At 38.3% G+C, this 19,481-nt stretch overlaps 2 protein-coding genes across 3 annotated transcripts in view; both read left to right on the plus strand.

Annotated features, from left to right (window-relative positions):
* Positions 1-6,333: 6,333 nt before the first annotated feature.
* Positions 6,334-19,481, plus strand: part of LOC122078168 (probable phosphoinositide phosphatase SAC9) — a 56,870-nt gene continuing 43,722 nt past the window's right edge. Inside the window, exons 1-5 of one of the 2 annotated variants that reach the window (XM_042644052.1) lie at positions 6,334-6,571; positions 6,897-6,972; positions 7,832-8,031; positions 8,762-9,360; positions 10,441-10,573. In XM_042644052.1, coding sequence (XP_042499986.1) covers positions 8,965-9,360; positions 10,441-10,573 — 529 coding nt within the window. In that variant the 5' untranslated portion in view covers positions 6,334-6,571; positions 6,897-6,972; positions 7,832-8,031; positions 8,762-8,964. The remainder of the gene's footprint in view (positions 6,572-6,896; positions 6,973-7,831; positions 8,032-8,761; positions 9,361-10,440; positions 10,574-19,481) is intronic. The other variant, XM_042644042.1, reaches the window with a different exon arrangement.
* LOC122078178 lies at positions 14,177-16,997 on the plus strand. Its single transcript, XM_042644064.1, has 2 exons — positions 14,177-14,873; positions 16,383-16,997. Exons 1-2 carry the CDS (start codon positions 14,822-14,824, stop codon positions 16,736-16,738), a joined length of 408 nt encoding a protein of 135 aa, XP_042499998.1. The 5' UTR covers positions 14,177-14,821; the 3' UTR covers positions 16,739-16,997.

Here is a 19,481-nt window from a genome sequence, read left to right on the forward strand (position 1 = left end):
TCCATACCTCTTCAGGAATTTTACAATCAATTGCTTTTGATGGAGACCTATTGATGAGGAAACATGCCATGTTCACTGCTTCTGCCCAAAATCTCTTGCTCAACCCTGCATTCAGCCTCATACTCCGAGCTCTTTCTAGAAGTGTTCTGTTCATCCTTTCAGCTACACCATTTTGGTGTGGTGTCTTTGGAACTGTGAAGTGACGTGTAATCCCTTCAGCTTTGCACAATTCTAGAAACGGCTTGTATGTGTACTCTCCTCCATTGTCTGTTCTCAAGTATTTAATTTTCTTTCATGTCTTCCTTTTTACCTCAGCCTTCCATTCCTTAAATTTATTGAACACCTCACTTTTATGCTTCATGAAGTAGATCCAGACTTTCCTTGAGTAATCATCAACAAAGGTCACGAAGTATTCTGCCCCACCTTTAGATTTTGTTGTTGAAGGACCCCATACATCGCTGTGTACATAATCAAGCACCCCTTTACTCTTATGTTTTGCAGTTTTGAAGCTAACCTTGCACTGTTTTCCGAACACACAATACTTGCAAAAGTTCAATTTACAAGTTTTTACTCCCTTCAACATTTTCCTTTTATGAAGCTCCATCAATCCTCTCTCCCATATGCCCTAACCGCATATGCCACAGATAGGTATCATTTGTATCAAATACTGCATCTGTAGTCATAGATGCTCCACCTATAACTGTGCTTCCTATGAGTCTGTATAGGTTTCCTGCTAGCTGTCCCTTCATGACAACCATTACACCCTTAATAACTTTGAGAACTCCACCTTCTGCTATGTACTTGCAGCCATTTGAGTCAAGTGCCCCCAAAGATATTAAGTATTTTCTTAATTCTGGTACATGTCTCACATCTGCTAAAGTTCTTACTATCCCATCAAACATCTTGATTTTGATAGTGCCTATCCCAATGGTCTTGCATACGGCATCATTTCCTATTAGGATAGACCCACCATTATATGGTTGATATGTATCAAACCAATCCTTATGCGGACACATGTGATATGAACATCCAGAATCTAAAATCCAAGAATCAGAAGGTTGATTCTTACCTGATGATATAGAAAGTACATCTCCATCATCTCCATCTGAACTGTCAGCCACACTAGCTTCCTCAGATGCCTTATCTACACCTTTCTTCTTTAAGTCCGCCTTCCTCTTCAAGCACTCTCTCTTCATATGACCTTCCTTCTTGCAATAGTAATAAGAGACCTTTGTCTTTGCCCCTTTTGATTTCGATCGACTCTTCCTAGATCCTTTCTGATTTGATCTCCCTCTTTCCTGCTCCTTGTCACCTCCGAAAAAACTTTCTCCTTGAGATTTCGTACTACTGGCCTTCTTCCTTGTATCATTGGACATGAGGGCAGCTGTGACTTCATCCATCTTAAGGGTTTCCTTCCCGTACAAGAGAGTCGTTACTAGATGATCATATGATTCTGGGAGCGACGACAACAATAGTAACGCCTTGTCTTCATCCTTGATCTTAACCTCCAGGTTTGTAAGTTTACTTACGATCTGATTGAACATGTTAAGATGCTCTAATAGATCCGTACCTTCCTCCATCTGTAGATAGTACAATTGCTTCTTCACGAACAACTTGTTCGTTAAGGACTTCGTCATGTAGATGCTTTCAAGTTTCGCCCATAACTGCGGTGCAGAATCGATACCCACAACATATTGTAGGGCATCATCAGAAAGATTTAATCGAATAACACTTACCGCCTTTTCCTCCATCTCTTCCCAATCTTCGTCAGTAATTTTTTTAGGTTTCTTCGACTTCCCCAACAACGTTTTCGTCAAACCTTGCTGTATCAGAAGATCCTTCATCCTTTGACGCCATAGGGTGAAATTGTTCTTCCCATTAAACCTCTCGATGTCATACTTGACATTCGATCCCTTCCCTGCCATCGTGATAGTAAACCCTAGAAAACGGAAACCTAGAGCTCTGATACCAATTTGTAGAAATGCAACCCTAAAACGATGCAGAAGATAATGAAAAAAACAAAACAAACAATGCACACGGATTTTACGAGGTTCGGCAAGGTTGCCTACGTCCCCGGTGAGATGAGATCCTGCTTTACTATCAATGGAGAATAGGGTTACAGTGCTCGTCCTCACACCTCTCAGTATTGCTTGCATTACAGAGAAAGAAACCCTCGCTACAAATATATAGCGAGAAAAAACCCTAATCCGGATTAAACTACAATTGCCCTTAAATAAAAAATTCGAGCGGGGGGCTACGCCCCCCTACACCCCCTGCATGCAGGGGGCCTCCTGCCCCCCTTGCAACCCCCACGGCCTGCTAACCGACTAGCGGGACCGCTGTCCTACCTGTCTAGGTGCTGCACCAGTACTCCCTGGATTAAACTGCGACGGAATACAAGACATCATACACCAACAATGTCGAGGGTCTACGATAGATTGAAATGAAACTTTATACCGTATGTTTTGAAAAGATTTTGATTTTCTATGGGGTTACAGATATAACCCAATGGCTAAAAATTCACCTTCCATGAATTTGGTGCATGGCTGCCCAAATGGAAAAGTGACCAACCATATCCCATCAGAACAAAGCCATCATGAAAATAATGTGTTGGTGTCATTTCAGTTGTGCTTACTTCTGATTCGCATTGCTTCTCACGTTGTACAAAGCCTTCAAGTTTCTTCACAACAATAGATGTTGAATATGGCAAGGTCCCTCTGTAAGCAGTCAAAAAACTTCCTCTCCCCAACTACCACCGCTCCTTCTGCCTTGATGACTCAAAATTCCCGTATTACCCTTGGCCACCACCCATCTGGCCCTCTCTTTCTGTAAGTTTGATGCCATTCCAAATGGCATGCAGAGAAAAATGCCAATCGAAATGGCATCATATGGAGGAGCTTTCAAAAAACGCCCTGGATCACAGGGACAGCTCAGGAAAGCAGAAGCCAGCAAAGAAACTACAGGTTGCTTTGCCACCAACCTAGCAAAGCCAACAAAGAAATTCCCCCTCGAACAGCCCACCACCAGCACCACTTCCCCCTCCTCCCTTGCAACCCCACCCTACTCCTCCCCCCTTCCCTATGAATGCGTGAAGTAGTCAGTGATGGTGGTGGGCTGTTGGAGCTCAGGGGAATACGGCAACAAAGGGGTGGTTGCCAAGGGTAGTATGGGAATTTTGAATCATCAATGGAGGAGAAGAAGTGGTAGTTAGCATTATTGGGAGAATTAGAAAAGAAGTTTGGGTTATGGAGTTTGAGTAAATATAGATTTTTTTTTGTAAGGAGTAAATATCGAATAAGTGTAAGGGAGTGATAGTAATTACCATATTAATAAATGAATGATATATCAAAAAGAAGAAACAACCAAGTCATTATATCCAGACTGTTAATAGGACCCGGATACGTACCCCAACTCATGACCAAATGATCCTCCATATTGCCGGATGCCTCTATGGGCAGCCCAGCCGCTGGAGAGGATCCTGATGCACAAACAAAAGCCTTGTCTTTTTATTTTTATTTTTTTAAATGAATTAAATGCCCTTTTTTTTTTTAAATTAAAGGCCCCAAATTCACCAATGTGCCGAGCGTATCAATGCAGATTGATCCCTACAATAGCTCTATTCCTATTACAGTTTCAATCATTTGGTTGGATGTTCTAGTCACATCAATTTGCTTGAATGATTCAATCTTTGCTTCCATTTATACGAAAAGTGCTCTTTATTAGGTCCCTTAAATTTCTCATCAATTCCATAATTATTTTTCATCTATTTTTGGAAATTAAAGATAAATAATTGGGAGGGTCACTAACCTTACTTTGACCAACTTGCTCATAACGTGCCAACCCTACAACCACCTCCCCCTCCCCCTCTTCAGAAAAGAGGAATCAAGTCATCAATGTTGCTGAAGGTTTCTTGAAATTGCTCCTAGAGCATCCAGTGTGATTTTAAAATCATTTCCATATCCCCCTCTTCCAAAAGTGTTTCGTGGGTAAAAATAGACTATATATGCAAATGTAAATTTTAAATTTTAAATTCATGGATATACACTTTCTCATGCATGCGCATGTAATTTTTGTGTAGTTTTGGATTTTTCAAAAGTTTGTTTTGTTACCTTGTTGAAATTCTTTGCACGTACGTTCAACCCAATGTATACTATAGGTGGCAACACCTATTCTATTTATTGTTATTAAATAGGTGAAGAAAGGTATTTATGGAAACAGAAAGGGATAAATGTTGGCACATGAACAATGTACGTTCAAGTGAACATACATGCAAAGGATCAAAAAGTAGGCCATATATACATGTGTAAAATTTCAAATTTAAATTCATGGAAATACTCTCCCATGCATGCCCATGCAATCTCAGTGTAGTTTTGGATTTTTCAATAGTTTCTTTTGTTACCTTGTTGAAATCCTTGTTAAACAATTTTTTTTTAAGGTTTTTCTATGGAGAGAAAAAAGTTAGTATAAGAGAAAACAATTTCAAGAAACAATTTAGAATATCTAGAGAAAATCGATTTTAAGTAGTATATTGTGTTAAAATGATGTTTTAGACATTACTTAAATTAATAGTAAATAAAAATAAGAAATAAATAAAAAATTAATTTCATAAAAATAGATAAAGTAAAAAACGACTAAATTTTTAAAATATAAATTTAAAATAATAATAAAATAATTGTATAAAGGATGGCAATGGACCAATCGAATAATTTGTTGTTGGGAGAGAGAATGCTACTTGTTTGTATGGCCCCTACACTAGCGTGAAGGCCAATGGGATTTTGCATATAGGCATCCGAAAAGGGGGGTTGGGTGGTAATTTTGTCACCCTATGTCTATGCGTAGGAACACACACTTGGGGTAATGTTCATTTCTCTTTTGTTATTTATACATTTTTCTTAAAAGATGGGTTCCACGTAAGGGGTTCTTCATCCATTACAAAAAAATAAACATATTTTTTATTTTCATGAATGTTTACTTTCATTAAGTAATATTAAGATATCAGTGATTTTCCTAAAAATCTTAATTCGTTTATTAAAGATGTTTACTTCACATATATGAGAAAATAATTTTTCTTTTGGGATAGAATTAATAACTTCCCTATTTTGGTTTTGATGGAAGGAGATAATTTATAATTACCACATGGCTGTTATTTAAAATTACAATCCTTTAGACAAACATGCCCTCATTTGTTCTTAAAATATCAAAATTGTCACTTCTCCCTTCTCCCATCATCTTCCCCTTCTCTTCTTCTCTCTATATATAGAAATACCATAGGGGTGTTCTATTGAACCAAATATGAATTATCAACAAACGGCTCTCTCTCTCTCTCTCTCTCTCTACCTTAGAGATAATCTTGCAAATGGAAAGTTCCAAAATTTTATATTGTGAATAAAAACTTACAAAAAAGAATTGTTACACCAATGTATCTTATCCTCTGTTTCATTATTTTGCAAGCTTCTGAAATGGAAATTGAAATATGGTTTATTTCTTGCATAATTAAGGAGGGTGTCTGAAGATGTTTTTTTGGATGACTTTTCAGAAGAATAGTAAGTTCTTGGGCAGCCTTTACAATCTCTATTTTATGTGTTTTTTTTTTTTGGGGGGGGGGGGTGTGTGGTGTTGGGAGCTTGTACATTGATTTATAGTACAAATAATTTATGTAAAATGTATTTTACTTTTGGGTCACTAAAAACACTTGCTTCTTGTTTTTTTCCCCCTATCCAGTTGTTGTTTTGAATTGAAACAAACTGAATGCAATCAAATAATGTATGATTTATTTTATTTATACTGAAACTAGGAATACTATTGAAAAATTGATGGTATTGACATTTTTGTAATTATTGGTAATAATGAAAAGAACTAGTTCCGGAATAGGTTTTACCAAATCTTATTACTTTTTTTTTAATTTTTTTATTCTGGAACTATTTTTGGAATAGGTTTTTCCAGATATTAATCTAGAACCAAAAAACACAGTTCAAGAACAGAAACAAAAAAAGAGTTCAAGAACAAAGACAGAAAAAGATAATATAGACGTTTGGTTCCAGAACAGAAACGTTACCAAAAGAAAAGGTAGCCGTTACTATACCTGCGAATGTGAGAGGCATTGTTGAAAATATGACACGATGATAGGGGTAGTTTCGGAAAATCAACCGTAACGAGTTTCCAAAAGGGAAGGTGTCATTAGCCGTTAATATACATGTGAACGCGAGGGGTATTATTGAAAATATGACACGATACTAGGGGTAGTTACTAAACTGAGTTTCCAAAAGGAAAGGTCATTCTTAGCCGTTACTATATATCTCCATCTTCCGTTGGTGCTATAGAGAAACCCCTGTACGGCAAGTAAACTTTTCCAATTCTATCAGAACCGATAAATTGTCAAAGCAGTAACCTTTGCCAATTCTTCTCGGTCCCTGAGAGCTTTGAAGAAGTAGAAGAAACTCCAATCAGAGCCCGTGATTGAGGGTAGATCCGTCGGAGGAGATCTGAGAAGAGGGAGTGGGAATCAGCAGAAAGTGTTCTGGAGAATTCTCCGGTGAAACCACGATCTCTTTGTTCGTAATTTTCGAACAATGTAAGCTTTCCTTTTTCTTAAAATTTCCAATTTTATGTGTTAATGAAAGAAATCAATCAAGATTAGTGTAATATATCCAATCTTGCAGTAAAAATTGCAATTCAAATTGAATCTTTGGCGGAAATAGCTTTAAATTTTTTAAAATTTGATTTATTTTATTATTTTTTCGAGTTTTTTCCTTTTATGTAGTTTTAATTTATCTATTTTTTATGAGTTAGCAAATAGGTTTTGGCCCACTTGAGCCGCTATGATCATTTTATCGGTTTTTTTTACCTATTCAACTTCCTCATTCCTTATCTGCTTACTCTGTTTTGCACTTCGTCAGATTATTTTTGAAGTCAGGGATCATGCTTCTACATCATTGGTGAGAGGATTCACTGTGGCATATATGGAGTCGTCTGGTATGCCTTTCTGTAGTATTTTTTTGATTTTGAAGTTAATTTCTGATTTTGGATTGCTGGGAAGACTGGCATTATGAATCTTTTCTTTGGTGAGATGATCTAGATCAACGGGCATTTTTTGTATACATGATGGGAAGTTTTTATCTTGATAGGGACCGTTTATGAGGTGGTACATAGTAGAATAAATGTGGCACGCTTATGGATCAAACATTAGGCCAACCCCCAAAGCTTATTGATTGTACAACTCTAACAGCATGAGTAATGGCACTACTGCCTGCTGATTCTGAATCTTTGGCTCATTTTTAATTGTCTACAATGAAAATTTTGATCCTATAATATAATCATCTGATTTCTGTAATATTTGGTCTTACTATCCGTGAGGTGGTCTGGCATTTGAGAGCACCATTAAGAAAATATATCTCATTGATTTGAAGAATCTAATTATTTGACCAAAATATGTTCCCCGTTGTCCATGAAATTGTTGTCCAAATTTTCCCTTTTTTTTTTTTTTCCTATGGAAATGCATTTGTTGTGATAATGAAGTTAGAAACTGAAAGAAGAGGGAATATTAATTTTCTCGGAAGCGGAAGTGGTCAGTACCCCTCCCTTAAATGTAGTATTAGTCAACACTAAATTCTTACCGAAAAAAGTCCACACTAATTGAAAGTGTTCTTATGATTGGTTACATATTTATAGATTCTTTGCTCAACTGAACTAGGCATTTGCCTAATAATTTGAGAATTGCTGGATGAATTTGTCTGGATCCATTTCCTTAGGCAGGTTATAAGTTCTCTAGTCTTCCCACATTACCTTGATCCATGTTAATTTCTTATCATTATTTTTTCCACTTGTCCTACAGCTGTTAACATACGCAAACCATTCCTCGCTAATGTAGTGATTCACCTTTGTCATGGATGACCAAACATCTTTGTTGGCTTTCTTATATCTGAAATCCAAGCTGCGGGCCGTTTTGTCTCTCCCCAACTTCGTTGAGCACATTATTGGAAGGAGGAAGAAGATAGTTCACTTGATATGACAATCTTACCGTTTTCGAATAGGGTATGGTGGGTTCCTAAAACATATGAGGGGGAATTTGGTATGAAATTTAGTTTGTTGCATGGAGTTGGTCTGGCTGAAAGTAGGGAACTATTTGTATATACAGGTTTAGTTTAGGAGTGATGAAGAAATTCTATCTCTCTATCTCTTTTTCTCTCTAGTTTAGTAAGGGATTGATTGTAATTGTTCCAAGTCTTACTTTTGCAATGTCCAAACCTTTAGCATTTTTTCACAAGTTGGCTGCTCTTAGACTCAAACCCAAATTTTTCATGTTAGTAGCTTGAACTTTTAGCATTATACCATGTGCAGCACCTAGTGGTTGTCAGAAAGTGCTATCCAATTCTTTTACTTGATAATCCAGCATAGATCAAGTTTTATGCACAAAATTATCAATGAAAGAGGTGATTTTTTCATAGCTTCATTTTAGGTAGGGTGATTCATGAATGTATAGAGGAAATTCTATATCACATAAACCTGCCAGTGCTAGTGTGTGCAGAAAAGTCCCTGGTGATTTTGGATCATATTCATCCATTTTGATTTTAGGCCTGCTAGAGGAGGGTCCTGGCAATTGTGTGTGTCTATGAAGGCCAATTTTTCAGGGGAAAAAATATACAATAAATTTCTTTATTTGGTGGCTTTAGATCTTTATTATTTGGCTTTTCATGTTGCAAAAAAAGTGTATGGCTGATTGATTTATTCTAACGATTTCTTGAATTTCATTCTGTTGTTCCAGTTGGTGGTTTAAGGGATACGTCTGTTGTTGTTGCTACGCTGGATACTGGTGAAGTGTATATTATTGTCAGCTTGTCTACGAGGAACGATACTCAGGTCATTTATGTTGATCCGACAACTGGAACACTTTGCTACAATGGGAAGCTGGGTGATAATGTTTTTTATTCTGAAGAAGAAGCTTTGAACTACGTCACAAATGGGTCAATGTGGTTCTGTAAGAGTAAAAATTATGCCCGAGCTATACTAGGCTATGCAGCCCTCGGAAGCTTCGGTGTACTTCTTGTTGCAACAAAATTGACTGCCACCATTCCAAATTTACCTGGTGGTGGATGTGTTTATACAGTGACAGAGAGTCAATGGATCAAGATTCCGCTTCAAAATCCTCAACCCCAAGGTAAGGGGGACCTGAAGAATATCCAAGAATTGTTTGAGCTTGATATAGATGGGAAGCACTATTTCTGTGAAACAAGGGATATTACTCGTCCTTTCCCTAGCCGTTTGCCATTGCAAAATCCAGATGATGAATTTGTTTGGAATGGGTGGTTGTCAATGCCTTTCAAAGATATCGGTCTGTCACAGCACTGCGTCATACTTCTGCAGGTTCTGCTTCAGGCTTAGGATATTGATCTTGGCATTAGTTTAAGTTTCAATTATCCAATCTGTTCTGGCTTCTCAATATATCTTTTTCATTAGGCTATATCTTTCTGTATATATAATATTCATACAGATATATTTTTCTTCCATGTATTGTTTAACCCTAGGTTTTCATTTTATAGTTCTTCAAATCTCCCCATCACCATCGCGAATTAGGCAGAAAATATTCTGTGGTTAACTGTATGTTCTGGATGTTAGTTAGGTTGTCAGAACTACTAGATATGGTGTCTGGAGTGTTTTCCATTGAATTGATTTAAAACTTTTGGCTAATCACTGTAGAGTGCTATTTTTCCACAAAATTCAGTTTTTATTTTTGGGTAAATGAGAAATTTATAACCAAGGAGGAGAAAAGAATTGGGTGGGGAGGGGATATACAATCCCAAGGGGAAAGAAAAAGAAAACCATCAAAAGCTGCTACAACCCAGGAGGGCCGGGGGAGGGAGAAATCAAAATAGAAGAGGATAAACCCCAAGAAGAAACAATGAGATTGTTCCTCGGGGAGCTTACAACAGGGAGGGTAGGGATGAGGGAGAGCTTGGAGGAGACCTCAAAGTAGATGGCGTTCCATATCTTGTCCAACGATTGAGAGTTGGAGGTCCATCTACGGAGGCTGCGGTCCATTCAAACATGGTTAATAGCCTCTCGGAAAACAAATTCAGTTTAATTTTCTTCTTGCTACTAGGTTTTATATGCTTTGTCTTCTGTGGTTGATTTTATTTTGTACCATCTGATTTTGACGTGTTGTTCTTTAAACCTTACCTCCAGTTATAGTTTCCTGTTCAATTCAGTTCATAAGTGGTTATCCAGTTCAGAAAATCATCAAGCACCCAGGGTGGTGTCAGATATTCCCTCTGTAATTTTACAAAATTTTATACTCGTTTAAGTTTCAACATCTGCTGACATCCAAATTTTATGCTCTTAAGGTTCAACATCTGTTGATATCCAAATTTAATGGTTGTAATGTTCCCATCTTTGACATCCAAATTTATATTTGTAATGTTAACATCTATTGACATTTATGTATAGGGGTTCGCAGAATGTCGAGGTTTTGGAAGCTCAGGTCAACAAGAAGGTCTTGTTGCTCTCACAGCTCGTCGTAGCAGATTGCATCCTGGTACTCGCTACTTGGCTAGGGGGTTGAATTCATGCTTTAGCACAGGTAACATCATTTATCATTCAAATATATTTTGGAATTGGATTGCTTCTTTTAGTATGAAGCTATGAGCAAAGTGGTTCTGTGCCATATCTGGTGTAGGATCTTTTCAAACTGGCCGAACCCTGTGGGATGCATGGGAAAGGGGCCAATAAATAGAATATTAACCAAAAAGTGGGTTCGGGATGGGGGAGGAACAGTTCAATTGCCACCAGATTTAATTGTTAATAATGACTTGAATTTTCTATGGTTGAAACTCAAACGTACAGTGAACCATCAAAGTTGACATATTATATAATTTGCAAAGCATTTTTCTTTTGAAGGGAAGGAAAAAAGTGGAATGGAACTGAAGATATGCCATGATTGAAGTCCTCTCATGTTATACTATTTTTGATAAAATGGTATTGTTGTAACATAGTCACCCTTTTGGTGATTCTCAAAAACGGGCACTAGAATGACCATTAAAGTAAATGGTGCGATCCTGAGTTCCAAAAACCCTGTTTGGGTTCACCATGGGCCCACCCAAGTGATAGAAGACTCAAATCAAGAGTATTAATGCCAAAACAGTAAATAAATTGAAGTTGCAAAGGGGGAGTGACAATCTGGTGGTAAATAACCAGATTCTTCGAGGGCTCACTTGGTAGGTAAAGGCCAAGGACACAAGGGGAATTACCATTTATTGAGTAGGGGTGCACTTTGAAGCAAAACAAAAATTAGGATATAGTGGATCAAGCCTTTGGAGAGGGTGAGAGAGATGTGACAGGGGACTAATGTAAATACTCTTTATGAAGGAAAAAAACATGGGGAGAGGGAAAGTGTGTGATTTCAAGTAAAAGAGGGGGATAAATGGATTGACCAATTAGAGACTGTGTTGGGTTCTTGGTTTTCGGTTGGACTTGGGTTTAAATATAAAAACCTTGGGGTCATTTGGCTTGACTTTCTCTTGAAACTTGAGCCCAATATAAATCCTAGAGAAACTCAAGTCTTCATATGGACTCATATATACATATACGTGCATGGAATGTTGTACTGTTGTAGTAATATAATTAGATACTTTCCCTTTTGATTAACAAAACAACTAGATTCATTAATAGCCTTAAAAATGATGTGAGGTATTAGAGAGTAGCTTATTATTGCTGTCATGGTGTCATCTATAGTGGTAAGGCGCTCCAGGATGCTCAGGGGCCGTCTGGTTGCTTTATGGTTAATATGCGACTTCATAGCTGAAATTTTTTTAAAAAGACAGAAAGAGAGAAAAGAAGTAGCAAAAGAAGAGTAGTTCTGCAAATCCAGTTAAATAATAAACCATAAGCCCTATTTTGATGACTTATGGTTGTGGGCCTTTAATTCATTGGGTTTTTATTTGTAATCAGGTGAAACATAAAGCTCTAAATATAGGTCCATGGAAGTAAACGGATTTAGTTTTAATTTAAATAGTTTGTTGTATGGGCCCTCTTTTAAATGTTTCTTTAGTTTTGACTTAGGGGCTGAGTAATTAGAGTTTTAGGCTGGTTCCTTTTTTTTTTTTTTTTTGTGGGTTTTGAATTTTAGACATATTCTGGAGTCCTAGTTTAATATATATATATATATATAATAAATTTTTTTTTGGTCTTTAATTACATGTAAGTACCCCTTGATGGGGTAGCCTTAGGGAAGAGGGGGGCAAACCAGAATAATAGGGGAAAAAGGGGAAACGCCAAGTTCACCAAAACGCAAATCAAATTAATTTCATTCAAAAAAATTCACTCTGTCTTCCATCGGTTACAGTCTATATATAGGAAAATAGGAACATGAAATTAGAAACTATTTAGAATTAATATCCAACCTAAACTAGGAAACAAGTATAAAAGGAAACTAATTAATTGCACAAAGGAAATCCTATGTATCTGTTTCTAAAGTAAATAAAATCAAATATACTAATTTGCTTTCCTAAATATCAACTACCAACCCTGGCCAGACCAGAATTTCGGTTTGGGTTGGTTGTATCTTGGCTTAGGTCTCCATAATGGATTGGTCTGGTCTAGCCAAGCCAAGGCATCTGCATCAGCTCACCTCCTCTGAGAAAAACTTGACTCCGTCGAGTTTGGATGAGGTCCAAGAACGCCATTAGAGTCAATGTACCTGAGGAGAAAAGTACCAACTGTCTTCTTGAGATTCAAAGGGGGAAGATCCTTTGCTGGAAGAAACTTCATTTCAAGTCAACCATGCTGAAAAGAGTATGTATTCTCATATCCACAGTGCTTGGCTTTCTTGTCGAACAACCATAGGAGCCCCAATAGAATGTGACAGACTTTCAGAGTGAGAACATCACATTGAACCTGATCAATCAGTCCATTGATGGAATATGTGAGCAAACACATTTCATTAATTTTCAGATTATTGTTCACCCAGCCAACCTTGTAGGGGTTCGGATGAGGCTCAGTTTTCAGACCCAACTTGCGAACAGCATCTTCAGCAACAACTTTGGTACAACTGCCGAGGTCAATCACCATATTACGTAAACTGTCATTACATCGCACACTAGTTTGAAAGATACTGTTACGGCACCAATCGTCCTCCTTGGGAATCTTCTGTGTATTCAAAAGAGGATGAATCATATAGAACGGTTGAGGCTCACCATCACTGTCACCATCATTGATCTAATTAGGCTCACGATCGTATTCAGCCTCTAGATTTACTGTACTTGTTTTCGATTGCTCTTCTGGTGCATAGGGTATAAAATTGTCCTTGTCAATGTATGCTAACAATCGGTTAGGACATTGATTAGCTCGATGCCCGTACCCCTTACATTGAAAACATTGAATAGCCTCCTTTGGAAATACTGAGTTCTTGTCATAACCACACTGAGGTGAGTATGGAGGATTAGGCCGTGAAGATGACATGTCTGAATCACGTCGAGGTGGAGAATACGGCTGGCTGGGTCATGAAAATGCCATAGATGACGCACTAGCCTATGGTCTGCTGATTGACTTTTCCTGTGGGGATGACTATGGCTGAATAGAACTAAAACCCATAGGAAAAGCATCGGTAAATGTCCTTCGATTGTATAGGCGTTTGAGGCTTTCTTCAACCTGATATGCTACTTGTATAGCATCTTCCAGTGTAGGTAGTCGGCTAGAGGCAAGGGCAGCACTAAGTTGAGGGTGCAAACCATTACGGAATTGTGCCACTAATACTTCTTCATAACGAGTGGCCAAATAATAATACCTAGCAACATAGTCTTCAACAGAGTCAAATTCTCTTGTTTTAACTGTGCAAACCTAAGATGCTTGTGTTGCTTGTAATCAGAAGGCAAGAATCTCTGGTTCATGACTTCATGCATTTCAGCCCAAGTAGTGACTAAACCAATACCTCGGGTTCAGTTCTATTGCTGTTGCTTGATCTACCAGACTCGGGTTGTGCCTTTCAGTTTAGCCTTTGCAAATAGGATCTTTCAGGCCTTGGTCAACCCGTACCATCTGAAGAATGTTTCTAAGCTGTGAATCCAGTCAAGGTACAGTTCTGGATTGTTGTCTCCATAAACATTAAGGACATCCAATCTTACTGCTCTTTCTGCTCCATCATATCTACCAGTTCCATATGGTGGTGGAGGTGGTGTATGGTGTGGTGGCGGTGGTAGTAATGGTAGTGACGGATCATGTGGAGTGGTGTTGGAAGAATCCCTAGATTGAATGGGACTCTTTCATCTATCTGCTACCTCCAAACGATCAATAGAAGCTTGCATGGATTCCATCATTGTCTTAAGGGAAGTGACAATGGTAGTGAGAGCTTCAAATTTTGCATCAGTTTCTCCCTTATAAGAGTTCAGTTGTTGAACAACTTCACTATTGGCTACCATGCTGATGATAAACAGAAAGCACTCAAAGAGTAATGGCAAAATAGTAAATAAATGAAGGCTTAAAGGAGAATGGCAGAATGGTAATTAAAGGCAATCACTAAGTGAATGGTAAGTCTGTAATATGTGGGTTATGTTTAGAAATGCAATTGCAACATATGTGTAAGGGCAAACTTGGAAGACAATCTTGAAAGGATAACTCAGGTATAGAAGTAAAGCTTGAGGGCTATTCTGGAAATCAGAAAAAGCTAAAGGAAAGAATAAGAGATTGTGGGTGGAAAGTAGGTTTACCGATAGAGGAAGGGGTCTCTTACTCAGCGTTGGAACCAGCACCGACTGTGTCTGCAATGATGGAAGATCAAGGTAGCAGCGGTCTTTGGAGGAGGTGTGGACTGTGATGAAATTTTCAGGAAGGGTCGATGTCGAAGGAGATGGTGACCTACAGCTGTAACTCTGTAACTCCAAAACCAGGTATGGCTTGCTTCTCTCTATCTCCTCTTGTCTCTTCTTCTTCTTCTCGTCACTCGTCTCTTCCTTTTTTTTTTTTTGGACAGAACCCTATAGAGGTCGGTGGAGTCTTTGGATTCTCTTGTTCACTCCACCTTTTTTTCTTTTTGGCTTGCTGATTCTCACTCTCGTCTCTACTTCACCTTTGGGTTGGGTCGACTCCTTTGTTCAACACAGAGGCAACTTTTTTTTTTGGCAGAACCCTAAAGAGGAGAGGGTTTGACTGAGATTTTGGGAGAGAAGGGGTATGTGGGGAGGGTTCGACTGAGATTTTGGGAGGGAAAAGGGGTCGGTGGGGGAGAGGGTTCAATTTTTTTTTTGTTGGGTTGTTCTTAGGGAAGAAGAGGGATGGAGGGGAAGGAATGGGATCCTTCGGCTTTGATACCAAGTTGATGGGGTAGCCTTAGGGAAGAGGGGGAAAAGCAGAATAGTAGGGGAGAAAGGGGAAACGCACTAGTTCACCAAAACACAAATCAAACTAATTTCATTCAAAAAAATTCACTCTATGTCTTCCATCGGTTACAACCTATATATAGGAAAATAAGAACATGAAATTAGAAACTATTTAGAATTAATATCCAACCTAAACTAGGAAACAAGCATAAAAGAAAACTAATTAATTGCAAAAAGGAAATCCTATGTATGTGTTTCTAAAGTAAAGAAAATCAAATATACTAATTTGCTTTCCTAAATATCAACTACCAACCCTGGCCAGACTAGAATTTTGGTTTGGGTTGGTTGTATCTTGGCTTAGGCCTCCATAATGGATCAGTCCGGTCCAGCCAAGCCAAGGCATTTGCATCACCCCTTCCCTAGTTGATTGATATAATGGAAAAATTATTATTTTACATGTGTGCTAGATGAGTGAATGCTCTCTCTCGCTTCCCCATTGAACTATTCCTATCCCTCTCCTTTTTATTCTAACCTCTATCACAGGCCTTAGTTCCAGAAAGGTTCAACAACAGGGTTTCAAGAATCGGGGAATCAGATCCAGAATCACCGGATTCCGATCGGAATCCATGGTCACCAATTCCGATTTCTTATAAGTCAATACGGCTGATTCCTGGATAAAAACACCAGAATCGTTGGAATATTCCTTGAATATGCAGATTCTAGGTTTTCAGGCCGATTCAAGGCAATTCCAATCTGATTCAGATCTGTATTGGCACTGACCGCTTCTGTCACCATTTACGCTTTTTAAAACCCTGTTCACCAAGCTCCATTCTAAGGTTTAACAGGTCTATTTCTCTTCTTCTTCTTCTTACTCTCTGATCAGAACAGAGTTCTTCTTCTTCTTCTTAAAAGAGTCTCTCCCTTGTTTCTGATACGCTTTTTCTATACCTTCAGATTTAATATCTAATGTTATCCGAGTCTCTTCTTTATTGGTTCTGTTACTTTATTTTTCTTTCCCTTGATGACTGCCTTATCCTGGGCCTTCGTTCAGAAATCTCTTGATCCTAATTTCAATTTCAGAATCAGAGTCTAGAAGCTGCATCAAGGAGGCCAAGGAAGAAGATGGAGGAACAAGACGGAGAAGAAAAAGAAGGAAGAAAGTAAGGTGGAGGAAGAAGAAGAAGATTGTGAACGGCCCATGGTTAGTCCAGCATTTGAAAAGCTGGATATTGCATTTGGGAGATAGACTATCCTGGAATGACTGTCATCGCGTTTGGAGAGAGCTTAATCAGCCAGCAGACCATGATGTAGATCGAGCCTGCAAAAGAAGGGGGCTGCGGGTTCCAACAAACCAGCCAGCCAACCCCAATGTTGGCCCACCAAGCCAACTCAAAACCAGAGATTACATTCACGTGAACAGTACCCGTGAACAGTAATTTGGTCCCATTTTGTTTCCTTTTGTGTTAACAAGTAGCCAAAGTCAGATTTAGTCTTCTAGAATAGTCTTTTATTGTTTTATGTTAGTTTCCAGAGTACAAGTCAGTAGTTAGTTACTAAAAGTCATTAGTTTATATATTTATGTTGGTTTCCTTTTTTAGTTCGTTTCTTAATTGTAAAATTGTGCCTAGCCTATTTAAAGAGACCTTTGTAATCAATTTGATTTGAGGAGATTGAATGACGTTTATTTTGAGATGACTTATGCTGTTGTGCTGTGGGATTCAATTGGGTGAGATTCCCAAACTTGAGGGGTGTGATGCCCAAAACCTAACCTTACTTCTTCCCCCTTCTCAACCCTCCATTGATTTCTTTTTTCCTTCTATATTTTCTACTAGACTTTGTGAGAGAGTGATTTGAGTGTGCTTAGAAGTGTGATTGAAGATCCCAGACCAGCCACCAAGTTCAGATTGAAGTTCAACCATAAGCCCGAGGATTGATCTTGCCTTGTTAGGATTTCTGAAGTTGATCGATTAGGTCCATATATTCCTATCAAGCCACCTGATTGGAAAGCCCTTTGGAGGGATTGTTATCCACATCAAGGAGGCCATGTGACCAGCAAGCTTGAGTCCAACTGAAGGCTGTACTTAAAGTTTTCCGAATCTCCCAATTGTTTCCTAATTGGTAACCTACATCATATCCCCTAAACCAGCCAACGTTTAAGCTCATCTTTTGATGGATACCTATACATCATGCGAGGGATCTTCACTCCAACCTTGAGGATCATCCGAAGCCAAGAACACTAGTTTTTGAAGAGTGGTAAAAAAATTTCCTAATTCATGTCAACAGCATATCTCTTAATTCAGCTGGGAGAATTTGTTTAGATTTTGGTGGTTTGTTCCTTCATATAGGATCTCCTTCAATCCAATATTCAGATTCATCTAAGTTGTGGTTTGTGAGTAATCGACATCTTCTCTATTCAGTCCTATTATCCAGATCTACGTTTCTGTTGAATCTGAATTTGATTTGTGTGTTGGAGTTATGATGGATCCTACTAGGACTAATTTCCTCTTGGTAATTTAGTCTTACATCACTAATTATACCTTGGTAATTTAGTCTTACATCAATTGGTATCAGAGCTTAACCTAGGATGGAGCCGTGTTATTTTCATGGGAAAATTAGTTCATACACATTCCTTCAATGGGTAGATGAACTGGACGTGTACTTTGACAACTACAACTTGATAGAGACGCAATGGTTTCAATATGCTTGCTCTCGGATGAGTGATTGTACTTAAATATAGTGGAGAGTCCGTGAAAGGCAACTTCAAGCTTAAGGATGTAAGCCTAGGACTTGGGAACATATGAAGTATGAGTTAGCAGGGATTTACCCATCTAAACGTGAATGAAGAATGTACTTCCCTCAACTAGAGTCCCCTCGGAACAACATTTTAAAAGCCTTCCACAGGTGATAAAGAAATTATTAGACCACTTGGCCACTATGTTGCAACAAGTTGCAAATGAGCAATGTGAGAAGACACTTCCTACGAATGAACCAAAATCAGAAGTTGAGGTTAGTGTGGAAGGAATTCCATCAATTCCTACTATTGGGTAGGAGCTAATCACTGAGATCCCATCAATGAGACTCGTGGAAGAATCGAGAGTAACATGGTACCTATGGTGGACACTGAGATTGAGCCTGAAGGGATTAGTGCTACAACAACTATGGAGATTATGGAAAGCCAAGAGGAAGATCTTCAAGGTTCGAGATTGTAGTAATGGTTGACGAAATCATCGAGGATATTGTGAACGACAAGGACAAGGGACTTGAAGAGCCTAAGCTTGAAGAAGAGCACATAGAGGACATGCTAGAAGAGACCTCATGGACACATCTGTAGACATTGAAGTTGAACACATGGATTTCATCATTCCCTTGAAGTACCTCAAAGAGCGACAACCTTGCCTTTGCCTATATGATTACATCCGTACATTCAAGGAGTCACTCGAATTTCTCTACAGATTGAAGATGGATGTACACCATATTACAATCACCCTTAAATTCTTCAAAATTTGAGGATGAATTTTTTTCTAAGAGGGGAAGAGTTGATGTAGATTGAGCATGCAAAAGAATGGGGCTGCTGGTTCCATCAAACCAGACCAGCCAACCCCAATGATGGCCCATCAAGTCAATTGAAAACCAGAAATTACGTTCACGTGAACAGTATCCATGAACAGTAATTTGGTCCTTTCTTGTTTCACTTATTGTGTCAACAAGTAGCCATAGTCAGATTTAGTCTTCTAGAATAGTCCTTTATTGTCTATGTTAGTTTCTTAGAGTATAAGTCAATTGTTAGTTACTAAAAGTCATTAGTTTATATTTTATGTGAGTTTCCTTTTTTAGTTTGTTTGTAATTGTAAAGCTGTGCCTAGCCTATTTAAAGAGACCTTTGTAATCAATTTGAGGAGATTGAATGAAGTTTATTTTGAAATGGCTTATGCTGTTTTTCTGTGGGATACAATTGGGTGAGATGCCTAAAATTGAGGGATGAGATGCCCAAAACCTAACCTTTTTCTTCCCCCTTCTCAACCCTCCATTGATTTCTCTTGTCCTTCTTTATTTTCTGTTAGACTTTGTGAGAGAGTGATTTGAGTGTGCTTAGAAGTGTGATTGAAGATCCCGGACCAGCCACCAAGTTCAGATTGAAGTTCAACCACAAGCCCCAGGATTGATCTCATCTTGTTACGG

Source organism: Macadamia integrifolia, chromosome 1 (genome assembly GCF_013358625.1).
Source record: "Macadamia integrifolia cultivar HAES 741 chromosome 1, SCU_Mint_v3, whole genome shotgun sequence".
Taxonomy (NCBI): domain Eukaryota; kingdom Viridiplantae; phylum Streptophyta; class Magnoliopsida; order Proteales; family Proteaceae; genus Macadamia; species Macadamia integrifolia.